The 27,138-nt window shown below is 40.7% G+C and overlaps 1 protein-coding gene and 1 long non-coding RNA gene across 7 annotated transcripts in view; one reads left to right on the top strand and one right to left on the bottom strand.

Annotated features, from left to right (window-relative positions):
- Positions 1-860: 860 nt before the first annotated feature.
- LOC106834269 (uncharacterized) lies at positions 861-4,008 on the bottom strand. Of its 2 annotated transcripts, none has more exons than XR_011496774.1 (4): positions 3,917-4,008; positions 2,041-2,177; positions 1,794-1,897; positions 861-982 (listed from the first exon to the last, which is right to left on the bottom strand). It is a non-coding gene; the product is annotated as an uncharacterized lncRNA (long non-coding RNA). The 2 variants fall into 2 exon arrangements; XR_011496775.1 differs by having other exon boundaries at positions 2,041-2,194; positions 3,917-3,989.
- The window catches only part of DLEC1 (DLEC1 cilia and flagella associated protein), a 67,245-nt gene continuing 43,781 nt past the window's right edge, over positions 3,675-27,138 (top strand). For 4 of the 5 annotated variants that reach the window (XR_011496771.1, XR_011496772.1, XR_011496770.1 and 1 more), the window contains exons 1-6: positions 3,675-4,431; positions 5,477-5,627; positions 17,930-18,040; positions 19,409-19,608; positions 19,832-20,052; positions 20,885-20,963. Coding sequence is in view for 2 of the 5 variants with exons in the window: in XM_014845764.3 (XP_014701250.1) it covers positions 4,054-4,431; positions 5,477-5,627; positions 17,930-18,040; positions 19,409-19,608; positions 19,832-20,052; positions 20,885-20,963 (1,140 nt within the window). In the remaining 3 variants the exon portion in view is untranslated. Of the gene's footprint in view, positions 4,432-5,476; positions 5,628-12,964; positions 13,086-17,929; positions 18,041-19,408; positions 19,609-19,831; positions 20,053-20,884; positions 20,964-27,138 lie in introns of those variants that run through there. The other variant, XM_070493854.1, reaches the window with a different exon arrangement.

Raw genomic sequence — 27,138 nt, 5'->3', positions numbered from 1 at the left:
TAGGCAAGCCTGGGTAGGTGAGGTGGATGAGGTTTATTCTGCCCTCTCCTTGTCTTTGGAGCCCCTGTCCCAGGGCGTGGGGGATGAGGGGCTGTTTAAATCTCGGCTCTGCAGTCTCCTGCTGTGAGACTTTGAGCAGATTTCTTCACCTCTCAGAGCTCTACAGTCAGGAGCTGCAGTTTTCCTCAGAATCAGCGGAAATAATGGATGTCGGCTACCAGATACAAATAGGTGCCAGCTGGACAGACATGCGCTGGAATCCCCTCTCCCCACAGCTGTCCCCTCTTCTACAGATCCTGGTGGTCACAGAGCCCAGCCTGAGGCTCTTGTTCCAAGGGCATGCCCCTGTACTTGTGAGGACTGGAAAACCCCATCTGGGCCCCCTCCAGAGGGTCCTGGACCTCCTGGACACAAGTCCAGATGCATCAGGAGGAAAAGTGAAGGCTGCCTCTCCCAAGGAAGCAGCTATGGCAAAGTGAGGGTGCTCAGATCACATCAGGAAGACACTACTGACGGTGCTGGGTTCCAGGATGCCACGATGGACCACAAGGTTTCTGGGCCAATTGGCAACCCCAGGACAGTATGGGATGACTTGAGGTTACTTTTCCATAATTACATTTGTGGGATTTTATTGCATATTCATTTGTGAATGTAACTGTGATGTTTATTTTACTGTGGACTAAGTTCCAGTGTTCACCCCCACCCTACCCCACCCCATAGGAGAGTCTAGTGCTTGGTGTGGGGACACAGTCAGGAGGCTGGCCCTCAGACCCTCATCTGAGGCAGGAGGCACAGCCTAGCCCCCCTGAGGGAGAAGGCACACTTAAGGAGTATTTGAACTGAAGAAGACACTGATCTGCTATTTCATTTATTCCAAAAATATTTATTGGGCACCTACTGTGTGCCAGCACTGTTCTACAGGCTTGGGAATCCTCGGTGAACAAAATATACCAAAAACTTCTGTTCTTGTGGAGCTTAAATTCTAATGGGAAGAAAAGAGACACAATAATAAACATAAGAAGTAAATTGTAGAGTATATTAGAAGGTGTACGAACAATTTTAAAAAGTAGAGTAAAGGAATTCAGGAATGGGAGACGCTTAAATTTTAAATAGGTTGGTCAGGCTGGATCTCACAGGAAAGGTGACATGTGAGCACAGACTTGAAGGAGGTGAGAGAGTGGGCCGTTCGCAGAGATATCTAGAGAAGAGAATTCCAGGTATAGAGGACAGGCAGTGCCAAGGCCCTGAGGCAGGAGTGTGTCTGGTGTGTTGGAGGACCTGTAAGGGGGACAGTGTGGCTGGAGCAGAGGGATAATGAGAGAAGGCAGAGAGGTAATGGGGACCAGGTCCGGCTGGGCCTTCTAAGGGCTTCCACTTTGACTCTGGGAGAAATGGGGAGCACTTGGAAGGTTTCAAGCCAAGGAAGGACATGATCTGACTCATGTTTTAAAAGAACCTCTGGCTGCCGGAAGGAGGAGTATCATGGAGGGACAAGGGCTGAAGCAGGGAGCCCAGTGAGGAGGCTACTTCTCTCCTACCTACAGATCTTTCCTGCACCATTGGAGGCCTCACATCCTCACATGCATGTGGAGAACTGGACAAACCAGCCCACTTGCCCAAGCTCTCTCTACCTCCACCTCCCACTAAAGCTACCCTTTAGTGCACACACCAGTCAGCAATGGGAGGAAGGCCTTAAAGAAGAGGCCTGCACAGGCCCTGTCAATGGGCTCAGGATGTCTGGGCAAATACTTTTGGGGTCCCAGGTACCTGGAGGGCAGGCAGGGATATGTTACCTTGGCCTTGTGGTCTCTTCGTTCTGTAGAGTGTAGCTGGAGGAGAGCCAGAGCAAGGTCCTCTCAAGTACACAGTCCAGGGCAGGGGCCCTGGCTTCCAAGATCTGAGGAGAGAAAAGGTACTGGAAAGGGTAGATAAGGGAGCTAGGCCCAACCAAGAGAAACGGAAGTGGCCCAGGTCTGTGGGCAAGCATACTGGGGCTCATCTCAGGAAGTGGGTTTCAGGCTGTAAGGCACACACACTCACCCCAAGAGTAAAAAATGGCTAGTTGTATTGCGGTGAGCAGAAGCCATGCTGCACCAATGACAGGCAATGTGAAGTCAAGCTGCTGCCCTGGACAAGTGAGGCCTCTTCCTCATCTCAGCAGATGACATAATCACCACCTGGTTGCACACATAGGCTATTTGGGAGTCACTCTTGGCCCCTCTTCTCTTTTATTCCCATTAGCCATCAGCAAGTCTTGTTAATGCTACCTTTTAGGTCTGTCTCCAATCATTTTCTCTCACCCTACTCCAAGCTCCTTTTGTCGCTTTCCTAACCTCTACAATAGTTTGCTATCTGATCTCCCTCATGCCACTTCCCTCCCTCCAGTCTGTTCTCTCACAGCAACCAGTGTGATCTTAGTAAAACAGAGAGCTGACCATGACACACCTAGCTTAAGATCCTCCTACTGTCTTCAAAATAGTTTAAATTCTCTAACGTCGCCTACAAACCCATTATGATCTGGCCCTTGCCGACCAGTTTCATTTCTCCCCCCCTCAAACTCTTTAAGTTCCACTCCTGAACTTCTTTCATGTCCTCTCATATGTGGTGCTCTCTCTCAGCTTGTGCACAATGGGGTCCTTCTGCATGGAGTGCCCTTTTCCCTTCTCTCCTGGCTTACTCCTAGTCATTCTTTTTTCTCTTTTTTTAAAAAATTGAAGTATAATCTATAAACAGTAAAGTTCACCCTTTATAGTGTACAGTCCTGTGAAGTTTGACAAATCCATAGTCTTGTAACCACCACTACAATCCAGATACAGAACAGTTCCATCACCCCAAGAAATTCCCACATGCCCCTTTGGAGCCACCACTAGTTCCCATCACCAGCTCCTGGCAAACACTCATCTCTTTTCTGCTTTGCATTTTCTGGAATGTCGTATAAGTGGAATCATTCAGTATTTATGTTGCCTTTTGAGAATGGTTTCTTTTACTTAGCATGATGCATTTGATATTCATCTACACTGCTGTGTCTATCAATTGTCTGTTTCCTCTTGATTGCTGAGAGTATTCCATTGTATAGACGTACCGCAATTTATTTGTCCTTTCAGCCTGTGGTTAGGACATTTGGTTTTTTTCCAGTTCGGGGAGATTATGAACAAAGCCACTATAAACATTTGCGTAGAGGGTTTTGTGTGCACATAAGTCTTCATTTCACTTGGGAAAATACCTAGGAGTGGGACTGCTACATGTATAACTTTATAAGAAACTGCCAAACTGTATTCCAGAACTGCTGTGATAGTTTGTATCCCTAGCCCAATACATGAGAATTCGAGTTGCTCCACTTCCTTACCAGTTCGCATTTGGTTTGTGTGGTTGTGCTGTACGTAGGTATTTCATTTCTTGACATTCTACTAAGTGTGTAGTGGTATCATATTGTGGTTTTAATTTCCACCTCCTTGAGGACTAACGGTGAGTTTACTCATTCTTTTAAATCTCTGCTTGGTCTTCACTTCTTCCAAAAAGCCACTCTGCATGCTGACTCTGTAGACTGATTAAGTTCCTGCCCCTTGTGGTTCCACAACAAGCAACATTTATCTCCACCTTGGCCTTAAACCACTAAACGGCAATTGATTTCCTGTCCCCTCCCTGCTCACCACCCTGGACACACACACACACACACACACACACGACTGTGAGCTCCCGGAGGGTAGAAGCAACATCCTACTTCCTTTGGCATCTCCAGCTTCCAGTACGGACCTGAAACACAATCTTTACACAATATTAAATGAGCTAATTAATTGCTGAACAAATCAGAGAACGAACGGATGAAGGTAAATGGTTAGGAACAAGGTTTTGCAATCAGACTGGGCTGGCTGTGCCAATTAACCCTTTCTCTATTGGTGCCTCACACGAAGCTCACCTTAGCAAAAGCAACGCGGATGATACGAATATTTACGGCGATGGCGGCACCGACGACGCTATCAGATACAGAGCCAAAGCGGAAGAGGCGGGGCCGGAAGCGGAAGTGAGGCGGGGAGCTAGCGCGTCTCAGTTGCCATGGAGACTGGCGAGCCCGAGGAGCAGGGGTCGACCGAGTCTGGGTCCTCCGCTTTCCGGGGGTCAACATGGACGCCAACTCCACGTCTGCTCCGGATCTGCAGCCCCAGCCAGTCCACCTGGCTGTCCTCCCTCGCCTACACTGAGCCCTTTCATTACAGGGGTCGGTCCCACCGCATCGCGCCGCGCCCCGAGCCGCGCCTGCTGCGTCTGCGCCCCACCTCGCTACGCACCCAAGACATCTCGCACTTGCTTGCTGGCGTGTTCCGCAGCTTGTACACAGCCGAGGTGATCGGCGAAGACGTGAGCGCGAGCTTGATCAAGGCCCGAGGCAGCGAGGATGCGCGGCACGAGGAGTTCGTGGACGAGCTGCAGCAGGTAACGCGGCGCCGTATCCCCGCGCGCTTGTGTGTCTCACCGGGGGCGCGGGGGCATCGCGTCTGCGGACAGTGCTGGGGACCCAAGGCGCGCCCGCAGAAAGGCGGCCTCCCGCAGGACTCCGCTGCTCGACAAGTGTCAGCACCTGCCGGGTGCCAGGCACTGTTCCAGGCACTGGGGATGCAGTTGGGAAAGAGCAGACTAAGTCCATGCCTCAGTGTATCCGACATTCTAGTGGAAGGACACTCTGTACACACGTTTACACAAATACACACATAAGCCATATGTCTATAGCACCTATCTTTATTTCTCTACACACAAACACACGTTATATATTGCATATATAAATAAAACGACTGAGGCAAATAGCTGAATAGTTATTTCCTGAAGATGTTAAAGCTAAAAGTCACCCCACTTTGGGGTGCCTGCCTTTATATCACAAACCACAATCTTAACCGAGGCATTGATGCCCAGATTTTAGGAAGCACGCCCAGTCTCTGGAACTGCAACTGTGCTTCCTCATCTGTACCAGGAGGAAAGCAGCGGGCTTGGATACGCTCTTCTGCGTCTGACTGCTGACGACTCCCTTCAGGGGAGTCTCGGGTGAGCGCTTTCAAGCAGCTGAGGCAAACTTTGAAGGAGCTGACAGCTGGAGGCTGTCTACTCACTAGCTTTCTGCAACCAAGGTAGCAAGTGCTTCCTTGAAGAAGAGATCTGAGTGGCACAACGCTTTGTCTACCACAGGTGGGGTGCTAACTTGTATTTGGTATTTCCCAGAGTTTGGATGGCAGCTCTCTTTACTGTGAAACCAGGAGTCAGGAGACAGGGTTTCAGGCTTGACTCTGTTACTGACTTTGCTATGAAACCTTTAAGCTGTTTCCCTCTGTGAGTCTCAGTTTTCACATCTGTTAGGTTGGACCAGATGGTCTCCATAGTTCTATGACTGCTCTTCTATGCTTCATGAGAAGCCCTGATGCTGGAGTGAGGTTGAGTAAAGCCATGTGATCTCACCATATTTCCGTGCATTTGATCATCCACCTGCCAGATTCGGGAGATCTATAAGCAACGGCTGGATGAGGTCGAAATGTTGGAGAGACATATCATTCAGGCCCGCGCACGGGCCCTGGCGGAGAAAGAGCGGGTGATGCACCAGGCCAAAGTATCCGTCCTTGAGACATTCATCAAGATGCCTCCAGGTGTGTATAAAGAACTCCCATATGCCCTTCACCCTGGTTCCCCAGATGTTAATATATTCCTGCATTCATTGCCCACTCTCTAGTCTTATTCTGAACATTTGGAGAGCAAGTTGCAGACGTAATGTTTTATTACCATAAAACACTCCAGTGTGCATGTCCCCAAAACAGGGACACTCTTCTACATAACCAGCATACAACCCTCCAAGCCAAGAAATCAGCATTGGTGCAACATTCACCACGGATTCACAAATCCCATTCAGTTTTCACCAGCTGTTCCACAGTGGCTATTTCTCTTCTTTGGTGCAGGATCCTGTCTGGGAAGTCATGTTGCATGTGATTGTCTTGTCTTTGTTTTAGACTCTTGAGTTTGGAACAATTTCTTGATCTTTTCCTGTCTTTCATGTTCTTGATAGTTGGTTGGTTTTTTTCCCCCAATTTTCTTTTATTATGGTAAAATTGCATATAACATAAAATTTACCACCTTAACCATTTTTAAGTGTACAGTTCAGTGGCATTAAATACATTCATAATGTTATACAACCATCATCACCATCCATCTCCATAATTCTTTTCATCCTGTAAAACTGAAACTCTCTACCCATTAAACAATAAATCCCCCTTCCCCCTTACCCCAACCCCAAGCCCTGGCAACTATCATTCTACTTTCTGTCTCTATGATTTTGATTACTCTAAGTGCTTCATATAAGTGGAATCATGCAGTATTTGTTTTTTTGCAAATGGCTTATTTTACTTAGCATAATTTCAAGGTTCATGCATGTTGTAACATATTGCAGAATTTCCTTCATCTTTAAGGCTGAATAATATTCCATTGTGTGTGTGTATGTATATATATATATATATGTATATATACACACACCACATTTTGCTTATTCATCATTTGTTAGTGGACACTTGGGTTGCTTCCACATATTGGCTATTCGAAGTAATGCTGCTATGAACACAGATGTACAAAGAACTCTTTGAGACACTGCTTTCAATTCTTTTGGGTATATACCCAGAAGTGAAATGGCTGGATCATATATGGTGGTTATAGTTTTAATTTTTTGAGGAATCGCCATACTGTTTTCCACAGTGGCTGTACCATTTTACATTCCCACCAACAGTGCATAAGGATTTCCATTTTTCCACATCCTCACTGACACTTGATTTCTGGTTTGTTTGTTTTTGATAGTACCCATTCTCATGAGTATGAGGTGGTATCTTATTGTAGTTTTGATATGCATTTCCTTGCCAATTAGTGATATTGAACATTTTTTCATGTGCTTATTGGTCATTTGTATATCTTCTTTGGAGAAATGTCTGTTTGAGCCCATTTTTTAAATTGATGTTTCTGCTGTTGAGTTTTAGGAATTCTCTATGTATTCTGGATATTCATCCCATTAGATATATGACTTGCAAATATTTTCTCCCATTCTGTGGGTTGCCTTTTTACTCTGTTGGTAGTGTTTTTTGATGCACAAAAATTTTAATTTTCATGAAGCCCAGTTTGTCTGTTCTTTCTTTTGTTGCCTGTGCCTTTGGTGTCGTATCCAAGAAATCATTGTTAAATCCAATGTTATGAAGATTTTGCCCTATGGTTTCTTCTCAGAGTGTTACTGTTTTAGGTCTTACATTCAGGTCTTTGATTAATTTTGAGTTAATTTTTTTATGTGGTGTTAGATAAGGGTCCAACTTCAGTCTTGCATGAGAATATCCAATTTTCCCAGTGCCATTTGTTGAAAAGACTGTCCTTTTCTCATCAAATGGTTTTGGCACCCTTGTCAAAAGTCATTTGACCATATATGTGAGGGTTTACTTCTGGGCTTTTTGTTCTGTTTCATTGGTCTCTATGTCTTTCTTTATGCCAGTACCATATTGTTTTGATTGCTGTAGCTTTGCAGTAAGTTTTGAAATCAGGAAGTGTGAGTCCTCCAGCTTTGTTTGTTCTTTTTCAAGATTGTTGTGGCTATTGAGGACTCCTTGAAATTCCACATGAATTTTAGAATGGGTTTTTCTATTTCTGCGAAAAACATCATTGGGATTTTGATAGGGATTGCACTGAATCTGTATATTACTTTGGGTAGTACTGACATTTTAACAATATTAAGTCTTCCAATCCATGAACATGGGAGGTATTTCCATTTATTTGTCTTCTTTAATTTCTTTCAGCAATGTTTTGTACTTTTCATTGTACAAGTCTTTCACCTTCTTTTGGCTTTTAAGTATTTTATTCTTTTTGATGCTATTGTAAATCGAATTGTTTTCATAATTTTACTTTCATATTGTTTGTTGTTAGTGTATAGAAATGCAACTGATTTTTGCGTGTTGCCTTTCAGTCCTGCTACTTTGCTGAATTCATTTATTCATTCTAACACTTTTTTTGTGGGATCTTGAGGATTTTCTACATATAAGACCATATCATCTGCAATCAGAGAGAATTTTACTTCTTTCTTTCCAATTTGGATGCCTTTTATTTTTTTTCTTGACTAATTGCTCTGATTAAAACTTCCGGTACTATGCTGAATAGAAATGGTGAAGGCATGTTTTCTTGTTTTGTTCTTGATCTTAGAGGAAGATCTTTCAGTTTTTCACCATTGAGTATGATGTTTGCTGTGGGTTTTCATCTATGACTTTTATTATGTTGAGGTAGTTCCTTTCCTTCTATTCCTAGTTTTTTTAGTGTTTTTGTCATGAAAGGGTGTTGAATTTTGTCAAATGTTTTTTCTGCATCAGTTGAGATGATCGTGTGATTTTTTTCCCCTTCACTTTGTTTGTGTGGTATATTGCATTGATCAGTTTTCATATGTTGAACCATCCTTGCAATTCCAGGAATAGATCTCACTTTGTCATGGTGTATAATCCATTTAATATGCTGCTGAATTTGATTTGCTAGTATTTTGTTAAGGACTTTTGCCTGTGTGTTCATAAGGGATATTGATCTGTAGTTTTCTTTTCTCATAGTATCTTTGTCTGACTTTGGTATCAGGGTAATGCTGGCTTCATAGGATGAGTTAAGAAGTGTTCCCTACTCTTCGAATTTTGGAAAAATTTGAGACGAATTTATATTAGTTCTTTAAATGTTTAATAGAATTCACCAATGAAGCCATTGGGTGCAAGGCATTTCTTTGTTGGGACATCTTTGATTCAATCTCCTTACTAGTTATAGATCACTTTAGATTTTCTATTTCTTTATGATTTTGTCTTTGTTGATTTTGTGTTTCTAGGAATTTGTCCATTTCATCTATGTTATCCAATTTGTTGGTGTAGAGTTGTTCCTAGTACTCTCTTATAATCCTCTTTATTTATGTAGAATTGGTAGTAATGTCCCCACTTTCATGTCTGATTTTAGTCATTTGAGTCATCTCTCTCTTTTTTTTCAGTTGATACAGCTAAAGTTTTGTAATTTTGTTGATCTCTTCGAAGAATCAACTTTTGGGTTCATTGATTTTCTCTATTGTTTTTCTGTTCTCTACTTTGATTCTCTATGCTCTAATTTTTATTATTTCATTCCTTCTGCTAGCTTTGTGTTTAGTTTGTTCTTTTTCTAGTTCCTTGCATTATAAAGTTAGGTTGTTGATTTGAGATCTTTCTTGTTTTTTAATGTGTTTATAGCTCTAAATTTCCTCCTTAGCATCACTTTCACTGCGTCCCATAAGTTTTGGTATGTTGTGTTTTCATTTTCATTTGTCTCTAAGTATTTTCTGATTTCTCTTGTGATTTCTTCTTTGATCCATTGGCTGTTTAAAAGTATGTTGTTTAATCTCTACAATTTAGTGAATTTTTCAGTTTTCCTTATGTTATTGATTGCTAACTTCATCTCGTTGTGGTCAGAGAAGAAACTTTATATGATATATTTCTTTTTAAACCTATTGAGACTTAATTTGTGGCCTAACATATGGTCTGGGAAACGTCCCATGTGCCCGTGAGAAAAACGTGCATGCTGCTGTTGTTGGGGAGTGTTCTGAATAAGTCTGTTAGATCTAGTTGGTCTACTGTGTTATTTAAGTCTTATGTTTCCTTATCTTCCGTCTGGTTGTTCTAGCCATTATTGTGAGTAGGGTATTCAAGTCTCCAACTATTATTGTAGAACTAGTTATTACTCCCCTCAGTTCTGTCAATTTTTGCTTCATTATTCTGATGGTCTGTCATTAGGTGTTTAAATGTTTATAATTGTTATATCTTCTTGCTGTATCAAACCTTTTATTAATGTATAATGTCCTTATTTGTGTCTTATAACCTTTTGATTTGAAGTCTATTTTGTCTGAAATTAGTATAGCCATCCCTGCTCTCTTTTGGTTACTATTTGCGTGGGATATCTTTTTTCACCCTTTCACTTTCAGTCTGTTTGTGTCTTTGGATCTAAAGTGAGTCTCTTACCTTTATGATTTTAATAAAATAATTGAAAAAAAATAAAGTGAGTCTCTTGTACATGTCATATATTTGGATCATGTCTTTTTATCTATTCTGCCAATCTCTGTCCTTTGATTGGAGAGTTTAATCCATTTACATTTAAAGTAATTACTGATAAGGAAGCACTTCTGTCATTTTGCTCTTTTTTCTATATGACTAATAGCTCTTTTATCTCTCATTTCCTGCATTACTATCTTCTTTTGTGTTTAGTCAATTTTTTGTAGTGAAATGTTTAAATTCCTTTCTTATTTCTTTTTGTGTATGTTTAATAGCTGTTTTCTTTGCAATTACTATCGGGATTACATTTAACAGCCTAAAGTTGTAACACTTTAATTTGAATTTATACCATCTTAACTTCAATAACGTGCTAAGACTGTGCTTCTTTACAGCTCCATACCCACCCCTTTCAGTTGTTAATGTCACAAAATTACATCTTTATACATTGTGTGCCCAGAAACATAAACTAATAATTCTTTTAAAGGCATTTGTCTCTTGAATTATGTAAAAGACAAGGCTTCAAGTTACAAACTGAAGTTACTATAATATTAGCATTTAGACTAATAGTTTTTTTTTCTTTCTTTATATTAGTCTCTTAAATCATATAGAAATTTTTTATAATTTCCCACGTATTTACCTTTATCAAGATCTTTATCTCTCCATACAGCTTCAAGTTACTGTCTAGTGACCTTTCATTTCACCTGCAGGACTCCGTTGGGCATTTCTCGCAGGACAAGTCTTAGTGGTAACAAACTCCCTCAGCTTTTGTTTATCTGAGAATGTCTTAATTTCTCTCTCACTTTTGAAGGACAGTTTTGTTGGATATAGGAGTCTCTTTTTTTTTTTTAAAGATTGGCACCTGAGCTAACAACTGTTGCCAATCTTCTTTTTTTTTTTTTCTGCTTTTTCTCCCCAGTACGTAGTTGTGTATTTTAGTTGTGGGTCCTAGTTGTGGCATGTTGGATGCCGCCTCATCATGGCCTAATGAGTGGTGCATATCCGTGCCCAGGATCCGAACCAGTGAAACCCTGGGCTGCTGAAGCAGAGCACGTGAACTTAACCACTCGGCCACAGGGCCAGCCCCATGGATATAGGATTCTTAGTTGACAGTTTTTCCTGTTAGCATTTTGAATATATTGACCCACTGCCTTCTGGCTTCCGAGATTTCTGATGAGAAATCTGCTGATAACCTTATTGAGGATCCCCTGTATATAATGAGTTGCTTCTCTGTTGCTGCTTTCAAGAGTCTCCCTTTGTCTCTGGCTTTCAAAAGTTTGATTATAATGTATCTTGATGTGAGTTCGTCTTACTTATAGTTTGTTGAACTTCTTGGGTGTTTATATTCATGTATATCATCAAATTTGGGAAGTTTTCAGCCATTATTTCTTCAAATATTCTCTCTGCCCCTTTCTCTCTCTTCTTCTGGGGCTCTCACATGTGAATGTTGGTCCACTTGATGGTATCCCACAGGTCCCATAGGCTCTGTTCACTTTTCTCTGGTCTTTTTCCTTTCTATTCCTCAGACTCAATAATTTCCATTGTTCTGTCTTCAAGTTTAGTGATTCTTTCTTCTGCTTGCTCAAATCTGACTTTGAATCCCTTTGATGGTGAATTTTTCATTTCAGTTATTGTACTTTTCAGCTCCAAAATTTCTTTTGATTTCTTTTTAGGTTTTCACTCTCTTCATTAATCTTTTTTGTGTGTGAGAAAGATTGGCCCTGAGCAAACACTTGTTGCCAGTCTTCCTCTTTTTTGCTTAAGGAGTAGTGACCCTGAGCAAACATATGTGTCAGTCTTCCTCTATTTTATGTGAGACACTGCCCACCACAGTGTGGCTTGATGAGCGGTGCTAGGTCCATGCCCAGGATTGGAACCTGTGAACCCCGCGCCACCAAAGCAGAGTGTGCGAACTTAACCACTATGCCAGCCCCCTCTTTATTAATATTTCCATTTTGTTCATACATAGTTTTCCTGACTTTATCCACATCTTCCTTTAGTTCTATGAGCATCTTTAAGGCAACTGTTTTAAAGTCTGTCTAGTAGATCTGCAGTCAGGTCTTTTTCAGGGACAGTTTCTGTTGATTTATTTTTTCACTTTGAATGAGCCATATTTTCCTGTTTGTTTGTATGTTGTGATTTTTTTTTTTTATCGTAGACTGGGTATTTGAATCTAATAATGTGATAACTCTGGAAGTCACATTCTCCCCCTTCCCCAGAGTTTGCTGGGTTTTGTTATTGTTTTTGTTTATTTAAATTATTGTAGGCTGTCTGTGCTGAGGGTCAGCCTGAGGTGTAAACTTAAGGTCTTCTCGGGTCTTTTCTGAGCCTTTCCCTGGGCGTGTGTGGTCATGTTCTCATTTTCCCCTTATAGGCAGTTGTTTTTGAATGTCCTAGTCTTTAATATCTGGTTCCCAAAAGGGGAAAAAGAGCAGGATGAATGGGGTGGTGGGGAGGTGACGGCCCTTTAAATTCCCTGGAAGTCACTTTAGCTGGAGGGGGTGGTGGTGCAACGGTAGGAAAGGTGCAACAACAAAAGCTACTGACCTCTTTGTCTACAACCTCTGTGATCAGAAGCAGTAATCTGCGATCAGAGCATAGATCCCTGATATTTAGAGACCAGAGTCCTTTGTGCTCACCCTGGCTCCCACAAACTGTGTGCATGTTGCTCCAGGAACACATGCATAGATGCCTTTCCTGGGGCTGGGATGGGGAAAGGGTAGCTGCAGCGGTACCAAGAGCTGAAGTTAATTGCGCTTTAATGTCCAAGTCTTCCCCTGGAATTTATAGGCCCTCAACTGACTCCAGAGTTCCAAAATAGTTACATTAGACTGATTCTGCCAGTGCAATTATTGTCTGGGTAGAGAGGCAGATTTCTGGTGCTTCCTACTCCACATCTTCCCATAAGCCTCTTTCTTTACACTTCTTGACAGGCCTTTCATTCTGTGGGATGGTTCCAGTGTTTTTTCATGACTGGACTCAGGCTCATCCTTGGCAGCAACGTCACATAAATTATGCTGCGCTCTTCTCACTGTGGCACATCAGAAAGCATAGGTGATGTTGACCTTGCTCACCTCGTCAGGTTGATGTCTGCTGGAGTTCTCCATATTAAATTCTCCAAATTAAATTGTAATTGACTAGTATTTTGTGGAGAGGTATTCTCAGATTTCACCAATATCTTGTTCCTCATCAAAGCTCCATCACCACAGCACCAGCATTCACTGAAAACTTTTCTGAATACCTCTCTGGTGATACTTTCTTTAATCAATTTTTGTTAAAGAAATTGGGTTATTTTTCTTATAGACTTGTCCATAGTCTGGGTTTTGCAGATTTCAATGTTGTGTGTCATTTAACCTAGTCTAATCATCCCTGTATTTCCTGCAGTCCAGTAATTAGTTCTAGAGACTTCATGAGGTTTAGGTTCAGGTTTTTGGGGAAAGGGGCAAGACCACTTCAGGTGGTTCTGATTCCGTGTGCTTCCTTCAAGAGGTGCACGATGTCTGACGTCTCTCTTTTTATTTATTTATTTATTTTTTTTTTTTTTTAAGATTTTATTTTTTTTATTTTTCTCCCCAAAGCCCCCTAGTACATAGTTGTATGTTCTTCGTTGTGGGTCCTCCTAGTTGTGGCACGTGGAACGCTGCCTCAGCGTGGTTTGATGAGCAGGGCCATGTCCGCGCCCAGGATTCGAACCGATGAAACACTGGACCATCTGCAGCGGAGCACGCGAACTTAACCACTCGGCCATGGGGCCAGCCCCTGATGTCTCTCTTTTTATGATGCTGGCAGCCTTTGTCTGGATCTATTATTTCATTAGGGGTCGTAAATTATAATGAAATGCTAATGGTACTGGAGTACCTCTATAAAGAGAAACATTTCAGCAACTACTTTGGTTACCCCAAGGTAAGGACAGAATTAATCCTTTCATCTTATTTGCCAGTTTTTAAAATAATGGGTTGGCTCCACTAGCATCTTCTGAAGGCGCTAATGAGGTTTGTTTGGTTCATTTTTATAGTATCATTGTGAACTCATGGATTTCATAACTACACATAACTACACTTGTATTTATTATCCTTATTGATGCTCAAGTTGTCCCATTTTTGGCCACCTGGAGCCATTTCAGCTTGACTCCTAACTCTCTTGATGCAACATCCGTTGTCTTTTATAACATTCCTTATTTTGGGAAAGGTCACATGTTCCAGGTTCATCTTGTGTATTTATTGCCCCAGACCTGGAATCAGCCATTTCTCCAAGAAGCCCTGGTTCCTTTTATTTCCTCCAAGACTTTGGTCTATCCTCCTGCATCCCTGAAAATTATCATTTTCCAGTGCAGGAGGCAGAAGGGACAGTGCTTTTAGGGTTGGGAGACCTGACATATCTGTGACCTGGAGGGAGGGAAAAGCAGAAGATGTAGTGGCTCAGAAAGGCATTACCCTTATGGGGTCCATCACACTTCTAGGGACCAGATGCTGTGGGAGATGCGCTGCATAGGTTATCCCACTGAATCCTTGCAATGACCTTCTGAGGTAGGCTTTCTCTCCATTTTACAGGTATGAGAACCAAGCTTAGAGAGAAAATCAAATAAACTTCCCTAAATTCCCACAGCTCAGAAGGGCTGGGACCCATGTTTGAACTTGAGTGTGTCTGCTGTCAGAGCCCATCTCTTTCTTCAGTCAGGAGGAGGAGGAAGGATCATTGACCAGGCGCAGTGTCACAGAGGTGTAGATGACTTCCCTTAGGGTATGGCTCTGGGCGTGAGGCCCTATCCTTTGTCAGGCCTGCCACCTTAGACGCTCAGATCCTGTTAGCTGGTGAACACTCAGCGCAGGTTCCTTCTTTCCTCCTGCTTGCCCCTCCACCAAGCAGAGTCATATAGCTGCCAGGACCCCTCCCTCAATTGTAGATTTAGACAGAGATTATTAGTAGCAGATTCTCAGGAGGTTGTATTGGTTGCCTGGTATGCCCTGAGCCCTGGGAGTGAGATACTATCCCTGTCTTTGGTAGGATTCTTTTGGCTGGAGATTAGGGGAGACCAAATAATTGTTTGGGTGGTGGGTTTTTTTTTAATGAAAATGAAATAAAATATTGAGAACTGGGAAACAAACATCAGTTGGGAGAGTTTTTCAATGACCTTCATTTTATTTTTTACCCACGATAATATTGTTATAATCAGACATTATCTGCCCTGGTTTCTCAGTCTTCTGCTGGTAATGTTTCTTTTATTTCAAAAGTAGCAGAAGTGGAGACCTTAATGCAGATCCGTGGACACCCCTCTGGTTCCTGTTTCTCAGGGCGGGGCAAGGTGACCCATGAACCTCTTCTATAACTTAGATGATTGATGGTGAGGACATGCCCCTGATACCTTTTTCTTTCTCTTTTTAAAGGTTTTATTTTTCCTTTTTCTCCCCAAAGCCCCCTGGTACATAGTTGTATATTTTTAGTTGTGGGTCCTCCTGGTTGTGACATGTGGGATGCCGCCTCAGCACGGCTTGATGAGCGTTGCCATGTCAGCACCCAGGATTCAAACCAGTGAAACCCTGGGCTACTGAGGCAGAGCGTGTGAACTTAACCACTCGGCCATGGGGCCGGCCCCCCCTGATACTTTTCTCATTTGAGGCACAGAGGCAGCCTTTCTATTTGCTAATACAGATGTCACAAGGTAGCAAATCTGTGTAAATTCTCCAGACAGATGGAGAAAGATCAGAATTCTGCAAAACATCTTGTCCTTTCATTCCCTTCCCTTGCTGATAAATTGTCCACATTATCTTTTGGGAAACGAAACAGCCAGCCTCTTGCAAAGCCACGCTCAGGAGCCTATGGTCATTGTGAAGCCCACACTTCCCAGGTGGAGGAGGATGGTCACAAGACCAGTGCAGGGTTTTCCAAGGCTCACCTGGTACATAATCCAGGCTGGACATGGAGAGAGACTTTCCAAAGATCTGATAAACGAACTGCCCCCTGCTTCTGCAGACATAACACCTAACTGCCCACACCCTGGGGGAGGATGTGGGGAGAATGGTATCAGAAGAGAGGACACATCTCCTTCCCACATGGCCTTTGCCCTTTGTGTGGAAGTTTTATCTTTTAATATTTCAAATAGGCCATCTCCAAAGTCCTTGGGAACTGGGCTGGTTTGTGTCAACTTGGCATTGCTGCCACTCCCTGCTGAGGTCTCTGTATTGCAAAAGAGAGGCCAGGGACTGCATTTCCCAGAATGTACCTGTCCTCAGCGGTTCCAGGATAGGTCACTGATGAGAGGCCCTTGGTGTGTTTTGGAAGGGGAGACTGCTATTCACAAGAAGTGGTAGCAGGCAGGTGATGGAGGAGCTGTGAGTTTCACAGCAGCTTCCAGATAATTTCTTGAGAACCCTCTGTCTCAGTGCTGCTGGCTTAAGCTGTTAATGAAGGCTTCCTTGACCTTCTTTCTCCCATTCCATAATCCCCTACATTCAACCCCTTTGTATATGATATACATAGAGTGATTTCTGTTTTCCTCCTCACACCTTGACTATTAAAATAACTGGGTCAAACCTCAAAATTCCTAAATTAACATATATGATGGGAGAAACATGTATTCTTCACCTATAACCTTGGTTATAGGGAACCTCCAAAGGGAAAGGCCATTTAAAGATACCATATTGGTTAATGGAGCAAGCAACAAGTTTGAAAACTTCCAAGTCTTCTATTCATCTTATTTATTCCTTAATTTTTATCAAATTATTAATATACATGGTTTAAAAAAATTAGTTTAGAAAAGCTTCTAATGACATATAAAAAGCCTCCACCCATGTCATTATAAATTTGTCCAAACCCATAGAGTGTACGACATCAAGAGTGAACTGTGCTGTAAACTACACATTTTGGGTGATAATGGTGTATCAATGCAGGATAGTTAATTGTAACAAATCTACTACTCTGGTGGGGGATGTTGATAATGGGGGAGGCTATGCATGTGTGGGCATAGTGGGTATATGGGAAATCTCTGTACCTTCTGCTCAATTTTGCTACAAACCTAAAACTCTCTAAAATATAAAGTCTATTGAAAAAAAAAATCCTCTACCTCATCTCTCCCAACCTCAGTCCACTTGCTTAAAGTGGCCATTTCTAGCTTTAATTCTTATGGATACCTCTAAGTAATATCTTTACTGTTTCTTGGCTCATCAGCCAACGATATTAATGAGTGACTTCCCACTCTATTAAGTGAGATTTTCTCTTTCATTGGTCAGTGGGTCAGTTGGGGATTGGCTGATCTACACTGGCTTGAGCTTGGCTGGTTAAACAGACTTCAAGCTGTGGGTCCAACTGAACTTGACTTTTTGAGGCAAGTTGGGCTCTGGTCTGCTCCATATAGATTCATACCAAGGTCCAAGATGAAGAGGCAGGAGCTCCTTTCAGGGCCAGGAAAGCTCTTCTCATGATGATGGCAAAGGCATAGAGGGACGGCTCTGCTGTGCAACATATTTCACACCCTGCTAACGTCTCATTGGCCAAAGCATGTCACGTGGCCAAAGTCAAGGGTGGAGAAGTGCCCTGTGAGTCTAGTAGCAGGAACTGCAAAGTCACATGGCAAAGGGCGTGGATACAGAGAAGGGTGAAGATTTGGGGCCATTTGTTCAATCTACCAGACTTCTCTTAATTCTATTATGTTATAGACTTCTCCTTGAGAGACAGTATTTTAGCTCAAATAATACCACAACACAGCCTTGTCCAAAGGTTGACTTCTTTTAAGTGGCTGGTAAACACTTGCTGATTAGTTTCTCAAATCTCAAAATTGCCACAGGGTTCTGAGAAAGAATTCTGTTAGAATGTTTAGGCTTGGAGGATGAAAAAGTTCTGGTACAAGTTCTTCAATGTCAGCCTGGCTTGAAACACCTTTGTCCTCGTTCCCTTCTATGTAGTGAAGACTGTCTTCAGATGGTGTGTGGATAATGAGTTGCTGCAGAAACATCATTTGATCTGCCCAGATGATTACTACAGCGATACAGTGCCGTTTTGCTCTGCACCTAAAGGTAATGCTTCTTTACATTCTTAGAGCCTCTGATATCATTCCAGAGAAGTTCTTTAGTAGCAAGACCACATCAGCCACCTTTGCTGCTATTTCCTCATTCATATATTTTTTTCCCTTTTTAAAAATTTTGATAGTGACTAGGGGGAATGTCAAATCTGAGTACGCCACTTCCTTACTAATTCCCTAACACTGCAAGACAAAAGTCTCAACTCCTCAACATGGAATATGATGTTCTTGTCAGTTGCTCTGTGCCAAGAGATGTGAAAATGTTTAGAAATGTAGTTGAATAAACCAAGAGAGGGAGGGTCTGAAGACGTTGATAGGCAAGGGAGCAAATTCCTCATGGAGTCAGATGTGGACCTTTGGGTTTTCCCATACCCCATACAGGAAAAGCACGACTTTTTATCTTTTGAATTTGGAGGGAAGGTAGGGTAGGCAGGCAGAGAAGGATGTGTATGTGTGTGTGACATTGGGCCAATTTCCTGTGATATGGGAAGCAAGATCTTCTGAGAATGAGTGGGGTGGAAGGCTGGGTTGTGGGCTTGAGCAGGGAGGTAGGTTTTTGGAAGAGTCACTGTGTGGATCAGGAAAAGTCACTGTGTGGCTCCTGTGGCCAAGCTTCAGGATGGCCTTGTGGTGCCAGGCTTAGAAGACAAGCTCACGAGCAGCCCCCATTGGTGGGACTCTTTGATGATCTCTGGGGCTTTGGAGTTGAAAAGGTGTTTGGGGTGGAAGAATTGGGATCCAGAGAATTGAGGGTGCCGAAGAGGAAACGGTTCCACTGACAGCCCCAGCCACGTACAGAAGTCAGTCCAGAAAGAGGTAGCAGAATCAGGGATCATGAGATATTAAGCCACTTAGTACTTTAGTGGGAAACTCATTGTCTCATGCAGATAAATAAGGTGGAATTAACATGTATTGAGGATTTACCAGGCCTTGTGCTTAGAAATATGTGGTGGTACCAGTTTCATTGCATTCTTGCTAGCAGTGAATGTTCTCATTTAACCTTTTAGAGATGGTCTTATAGATATAAAAAGCTAATACAAACTTTGATCCCTCATGTGAACTTTTTAAGAAGCGTGTTCACATATGGGGTATGTGTGTGTGTGTGTGTGACAGTGGTCTGCTCATGTTCTTTGACCGTGTTTGACAACTGAACAAATGCTCTAGTCCTAAGTCTTGAGTCCTTAGAATAAGTTCCAGGAGTAATTTATGTGCTTAAGAGCAATTACATCTGGTGTAGTAAATATGAAAGTTTAGGAAAAAATATCAAGCTAATTGTGGCTTTGGTGTTTTTATTTAGTCATCTTAGAAACATCCACCTCCTCACCTTGGTACGGTCATTTAATTTGTTTCCTTGGTGCCATAGGCACCTCTGTCCCTGGATATGCAAAACTGACAATTAGTTGTGAGAAGCGTTCCATCCCAAAGAAAGAGCTGAGCAAGGAGTCTGAAGCTTCATGCAGGAAGACAGTCACTAAATTTGAAGACCAGTTAGACTACACTGTGGACAGCCTGACATGGGACTCATCTTTAAAGGCCAAACTCAAGACCAAAGAAACTTCCAAGGTTAGTGTTGAAGCCTGTGCACAGCGGTGTGTGTAGGCAGTGGGGACAGGGAGATGATGAGCAGGAAGGAGTTGTAGATGACACAAGAAATTGTGATGGGTCCACAGCGAAACAAGAGAGGAGAGGTTGTATCGCCTGTGTGTGGGTTATGCTGTTGGCCAAGATGTCAACACACACAGTCCCTCTGCCTGTCATTGACTCTCTACCTTTTTGTGTTTCAAAGAAAGCAAGTCCACCAAAGAATAAAAACTGGATGAACCACTTACGTATGCCACAGAGAGAACGGGAGCGACGTCTGCTTGCCAGAATGGAGAGTCGAAACCGCTTCCTAAAAAACCCTCGATTTTTCCCTCCTAACACTCCGCATGGAGGCAAATCTCTTCTCTTCCCTCCAAAGAAGCCAGCACTAATAGGAGAATTCCAGAGTGAAGAGCTGGGACAGAGGTGTGTCTTTGCCTGACTCATATTCTCAGAAAATCTGACCCTTTAGAGTATAACCCAGAAGGTCCTGGGTCTGGTCTGGCTCATGGAGGATTCTAGATTTTTGGAGGGCAGGGTGTCAGTATCAGAACATAGCAGGGGTGGCCTTTGGACATTTTCCAGAGTCCAGGGTTTGTACTTTTCTGACCTGCCAGGGTCTTGAGGAATAAGGATTAGTGTTGACTCTTTGTTTATGTCTGAATAGTCTGGTTCAAACGGGAGAGATCTCTATAGCTATGTGCTCCTTCCATTGGATTCATATGTCTTGGAATATGAACTTAAACATAAAAATGTTTAAAATTTGATTAATTACAAATAATTACTATGAATTGTGATTTTTTTCTTTAAGAGAGTGCCTTGGCTATATTTCAGAAATTGTCTTTATGAAAGGAATGAGTTGCTTCATGGGTTCATAGTTTCAATGGACTTAAAGCTTAATGTTTCTTTGTTAGACAAATAAGATATTTTTATTAAAAAAAATTAGAAAAGACTATATTTGCAAAGAAAAACAGCACCTATATTAAAAACCTAGTTAACACATTAATGTTTTAGCTTCCAGAGTTTTTCCTGTGCATATTGAAATGAAATATGCAGCTACATACAGTATCTTCATAAATATCTGCTCATGCTGTAAAATTATTTTATAACCTTTAACAGCAACAACAAAACACAACAAATGACATGTTGTGAATATCTTTGGCTTGGATGTGTTTATTTTACGTGAATCAATTATTATATAACATTTCATCACTTGGATGAAACTAACAGCCTTTCTCCCCCTCTCCGCCTCCCACAGTTGTGATGATGTTCCAGTGTTTCTAGCTAAGCCATCAATTGGGTTTTTCACAGATTATGAAATTGGGCCAGTTTATGAGGTAAAAAATCTTGTTTCTTTACCAATACCACTCCATCAGCTTCCTTTTTAAAAAAATCTTTATTATAGAATTTTAAAACCATACACCAAACTAGGGACAAGACTATAACGAACCCTTGGGTGCCCCTCACTCAGCTTCAGTAGTTATCTACATTCTGCAAATCTAGTTCCATCTGTTAGCACCACCACTTCTCTGTGTGCGTGTCTGTGTGCACATGCATACACTGGAGTATTTTAAGGGAAAGCCTAGATGTCAGGTCATTCTTCAGTTAATACTTCAGTATCTCTAGCAGATAAGAACTTTTAAAAAATAAGCATTATCACACCCAGCAATATTAACAATGATTCCTTAATATCAACTAATATCCATCCATGTCTAATTTTCTTCCATTTGTTAAAAGAAATAGTCAATTTATAATTGGTTTCATTGAATCGGAATCAAACATTGCATTTGGTTGAAATATCTCTTATTTATTCTTTAATTCGTAATCTTCCTCCATTTCCTACTTTTTGAAAATGCCATTTATTTGTTGAAGAAACTGCTGTTTCTTACATCCTGGATTTGGCTAATTGCATTATTGTGGTGACATTAAACATGTTCCTTTATCTTATTTTCTATAAACTTGTAGTTATATATAGGCATTTGATTCGATTCATGTTCAGTTTCTTTTGGCAAGCATACTTTGGTGGTGCCGTGTATTTCTTGCATCCCATCGGGAGGAGCTTGATCTCTGGTTTTCCCGTTATCAGTGATGAATGGCTTCAGGTGTTGTGAGCCTGATTCCTCATTTATAAAATTCTGATCAACCTTTTATTTGATGATGGTTTTAGTAGCCCCAGATGATTGTTGCCTAGATCTATTTCTTTTAAATTAGGAGTTACAAAATGGTGATTTCTAATTCTATTACTCCTCCTGCATTTATTAGCTGTGATTTTCTGTTTTAGTAAACTTTAACTTCTATTCCTGTCCCCTCTTCATTGTACTCTCCTTACTCCTACAGATAACTATTTCTATTACTTTGGGTTCTTCCATTGTTTCTTTTTGGACTCATAAGCAAGTATGTAGATATATTTGAACCCCCTCTCCTTCTTACTGTCCTCTATTCCTTGCTGGTTTCACTTAACAGTATATCCAGCGAATCCCCCAAGAACAGTATATGGAGACTTTCGCCGTTCTTTTTTCCCAGCTTCCTTCTTAATGCTAGCCTCCCACCATCCTGAGGAATCAGATCAAGACCAAGCTAAGCAGCTGCCAACTCTGCTCACCAGGTGCAAACAGCTAGGCCTAATGATGGCGCTCCCTTCACACGCATGTGGATTGCACTTTTCAGTTTAAAGAGCATTTGCCAATCCATAACTCCTTAGGAACTCTCAACCACCCATGGCACAGGCAGACGAATATGTCAGTCCTATATGCTAAGGAAAGCATTTTTTTTACTTCTTGAACTTAACAGTTATGTGTTCTCTTTTGGATGTCTGTGTCTGGCTATCACATTTCAAAGACAGTTGGAGAAGCTGGCAAGGACTCAGAGAAAGGGAGCTAAAATAATTTCATTCGGGGAGCAGAATGGGGCACAGGGAGAGCTGCCCAGGGACATCTGAAAGCTATTTATCTGCAGGACTTGAAGGTGCCGTCTGTGAAAGCCTGTGGGTGAGGCACACACAGCCTGCATGAAACAGTCTCCCATCTGTGCCTAGCTTCCTCCTGCTCAGCCCTTTCCTCTTGCTTAGTTGTCACTTCTCTGAAAAATCACCCTGACCTTTCCTGACTGGATTAAATGTCTCAAGGCAGGCTCTTTTTGTACCATTTGCTCTTTTGTGGCACAATTTTATATTTATCTTTCCCACTAGACCATAAGGTCAACAAGGCCAAGAATTATTTCTGGGTTTGTGTTATCATTTTACTGTCAGTATCTGGCATATTGTAGGTCCTCACTAAATATGTGCTGACTGAATTATGCAAATGCTTGATTATATGGGTCTACCTCTCAGCCTTACCTATCCTGATGAGGTAAATCAAGAACAAATGAAAGGTGCCATATTCTACAAAAAAAAAATATATATATATATATATATATATATATACGTGTGTGTGTGTATATACACATATATGTGTGTGTGTGTGTATGCGTGTGTGTGTGTATATATATATATGACTTCCCAAGGAGTTTTGGTAAGTTGGTGAATGACAGCTCACAAATGGATTAGTAAGGTATTTATTCTTTTAGAAGGTTCCTAAACATAAGAAATGTTAAAATATATATAGGGAAGTATATGTAAAATAATATTAAAATTAAACAAAGTACAATGTAATGATTATGACTTTGTAAAATTGAGTACATATGACTGTAAGAAGCCACCCATGGTGCACAGAGAATCATACATAGTTTCAGGGAAGGATTTACGGTATCATTTTTTCTATAAACTTGTATTGATATTGATGAAGCCTTTTAAATTAAAAAAATATATTAATAAGAATTATGTTTTCACTGTTGTAGAAAGAAGTTACAATAAGGAAAAGGGGAATGCTAGAATGAACTTCATGGTGCTAGATTGTAGTTGGAGGTATAAATATGGATTCATGGGTTAAAAATATGTGTGTATGTGTGTGTATTACACATACACACAGATGGATAGATACAAGAATAAATACAGATGTATGCCAATGTGTAGATTCGTGCACTTGCATAGATTTCCTACTTGTATGCACTGAGAGGGAGGGAAATAGTGATACCCAGTAGCAGATCTAAGTTGCTAAGTACTGTTCTCCAACAAAAGGAACCAGGGCTCCTTGGAAAGCTGGTTGATTCTAGGGTTGAGGCTGGGAAAATATAAGATGAACTAGAGCATCTAATGGTGCCAGAAGGTAAGGAAGTGCTGAAAAGAGAGAGAGAGATGGGGAGGGGAATGTCAAAAGGACACAGCTCCCAATGGCCAAAGTTGGAACAATTCAAGCAGCAAAATAGATAGTAATGGTATTTGATTGTAACCCAAAGAATAAAATAAATATTCATGAGTCCATAGTGATATGAGTAAATATCTGAATAAATAAGTGGGGAAGAAGGGACAACTCTTTGTTACAGAAGAATTCTAATTAATAATATAGAAAGAATGAGAGAAATAAGAGATCATTGTTAGATATCACACTAATCAAGTCTGCAGGTAAGATATAACAATAGATGCTAAAATTAGTGGGTAAAATTTTAAGCAGAAACGGATAATTGCATAGTCTCTCCCCGAGTGTTTAGTAATTACAAAGGAAAAATAGTAACTGTAGCATGGAGAATCTTGGCAGACACCACTTTAACCAGGTGATTAAGGTTAACAACACCACTAAGACGACAGGTCAATATCATATACCCCTGCTATGAAATACTGAGAAGGGCACATCACTTTTGTGCCCTTGCAAATAATGTATAACTTCAATCTAATCATGAGTAAACTTCAGGCAAACCCAAATTGAAGGACATTCTAGAAGGGCATTCTACACATTAACTGACCAGTACTCTTTAAAAGGCTCAAGGTCATAGACAGCAAGATTGAGGAACTGTCACAGATTGGAGGAGACTAAGAAGACATGACAACCTAATGCAATTTCAGATCCTAGATTGGATCCAGGAATGGGAAAAGGATGTTACTGGACAAACTGGAAAAGCCCACATGGTTTATTTAATATATTGTCCCAAGCTTAATTTCTCAGTTTTGATCATTGTTCTATTGTTATGTAAGATGTTAACATACGGGGAAGCTGCATGAGGAGTATATGGGAACTCTCTGGATTATTTTTGGAACTCTTATAAATCTATTATTATCTCAATATAAAGCATTAAAAATATGTGTGTATTGGCAGGGCAGGCCCCAAGGCATAGTGGTTAAGTTCAGCACACTCTGTTTCGGCCGCCTGGGTTTGCAGGTTCAGATCCCTGGCATGGACCTACACCACTTGACAGCCATGCTATGGTGGTGACCCACAAATAAAGTAGAGGAAGATTGGCACAGATGTTAGCTCAGGGCTAATCTTCCTCAAGCGAAAAAAGAGGATGATTGGCAACAGATGTTAGCTCAGGGTGAATCTTCCTCAAGAAAAAAAATATATATCTCCGTGTGTGTGTGTGTGTGTGTGTGTGTGTATTGGGGAGACTTCCAGCTATGGCAGTATTGTAACTAGATAACCTGAAAGAACAGGAATATACAAAAAATGAAAATTCTAGAACTGAAACTAAGTACTCACTAGAAAGGCTTAGTAGCAAATTAGACAGATGAAGAGAAGACTTGCAGATAGGTCAGTAGAAATTATCCAGATTAAAGCATAAAGAAAAGGATGAAAAATTACACAAAATAGAATTTTAAAATGTGGGACATAGTAAACAGGTCTGTTGTGTAACTGAAGTCCCAGAAAGAGAGGAGAGAGAGAGAGAATGGCACAGAACCAGTTTGGGAAAAAATAATGTATGAGAATGATCCACAGGTAGTGAAGACATCAAGCCACAGAGTAAGCACTAACAATCAGAAGAAGAATAAAATAAAATAAAAACATACCCAGGCACATGATAGTAAAATTCTGCTCAACCAAAGTGGGGAGAAAAACTTAAAGCATTTAGAGAAAGAAGACCCACCACCTTCTAATGGAAATAAAAGAAGCTAGAAACTATTGGAATGGAAGCTTCAAAGTGATGAAAGAAAATAACTTTCAATCTAGAATTCTAAACCTGGTGAAAATATTCTTCAAAAATGAAGATAAAATGAAGACATTTTCAACAAACAAAAACTGGTAATTCATTACCAGATAATAATTCATTACCAGAAGACCTGCACCAAAGGAATTCTTTAGTCAGAAGAAAATGATACCATATAGAAGCAGAGAAATGCAAGAAGGGATGAAAAGCAACAGTAGGGTACGTTTGTGGAGGAAAGTAAATTAATATTAAATATAAAGTAACTATAATAATGTAGTTATAATAATAATATGTGTTATTTAAAATATATGTAGAATTAAAGACATGACAAGTGTACCCCATAAGTGGAAGGGGTAAGTAGATTTAAAGTGTTCTAAGATCCTTGGATCATCTTGGAAGTGTATAGGTGCTAATTTCTAGGACAACTTTAATAATTCAGGGATGCTTGTTGTAACCTCTGAGCTAATCATTATTTGACAAGTAAAATAATACAAAAGTAACAAGCTAATAGATGGGGAAATGGATTTTAAAAAGTACTTGATTAATCTAATGGCAGGCAAGAAAGAGAAAAAGGAACATGACTGCTAGTGTGAATAGAAAATAAAAAGATGGTAGATTTAAACCCAAAATTATCGTAATTACATGACATGTAAATGGACTAAGTACTCAGAAGGATCATCAGACTGAGTGGAAAACCAAAAACCAACTAAACACTGCTTATATGAGATAACCTTAAAAGTAAAGATACAAAAAGTTTGAACATATAAGGATGGGGAAAGATATAGCAGACAAACCTGAAGCGAAAGGAAACGCATGTGGCTATACTATCGGGGAGAGTAGACTCTATGGCAAGAAGCATTAGTAGTAAGAAGAAAAGAAAGGAAGGGAGGGAGGGAGAAGACATTTCATACTGATCAAAGGTTAAAAAAATTTCATCTAAAAGGTAGTACTTAAAATTGGTATACACTAATGATTTAGCCTGAAAATTTTGCAAGACTAGAAGAAAAACAGATATGATAATAAACATGTAGGAGATTTTAACATTTTTCTCTCAAATGTAAAGAGCAGATAGACAAAAAAAAAATCAGTAAGGATATAGAAGAATTGAACAGTATAATTAACAAAGTGTATCTAATGGAGTTATGTATAGCAGTATACCTAGCAATTGCAATATACATTTTCTTTTAAAACTGCACGTGAAACACTTACCACATTGTCTATGTGGTAGGTCATAAGGCAATTATAAAAAAATTTTAAAGGACTAAAAGCATACAGAGTTCAAACCTGGTGGACTTTATATCAAAACCAATAACAAGAATATATTTAGAAGCTCCTTAAATATGTAATTTAAGCAACTCGTTACTAAACTCATGAGTCGAAGAAGTCATAGTGGAAATTAGAAAATAATGAATGATCATTTTTAAATGACACATCAAAGTTTGTTGGATGCAGCTAAAGCCATGCTTAGAGGAAAATGTGTAGACTTATATTCACATGTTA

Source organism: Equus asinus, chromosome 21 (assembly GCF_041296235.1).
Source record: "Equus asinus isolate D_3611 breed Donkey chromosome 21, EquAss-T2T_v2, whole genome shotgun sequence".
Lineage (NCBI taxonomy): Eukaryota > Metazoa > Chordata > Mammalia > Perissodactyla > Equidae > Equus > Equus asinus.
This window is presented reverse-complemented; position numbering and strand designations above follow the sequence as displayed.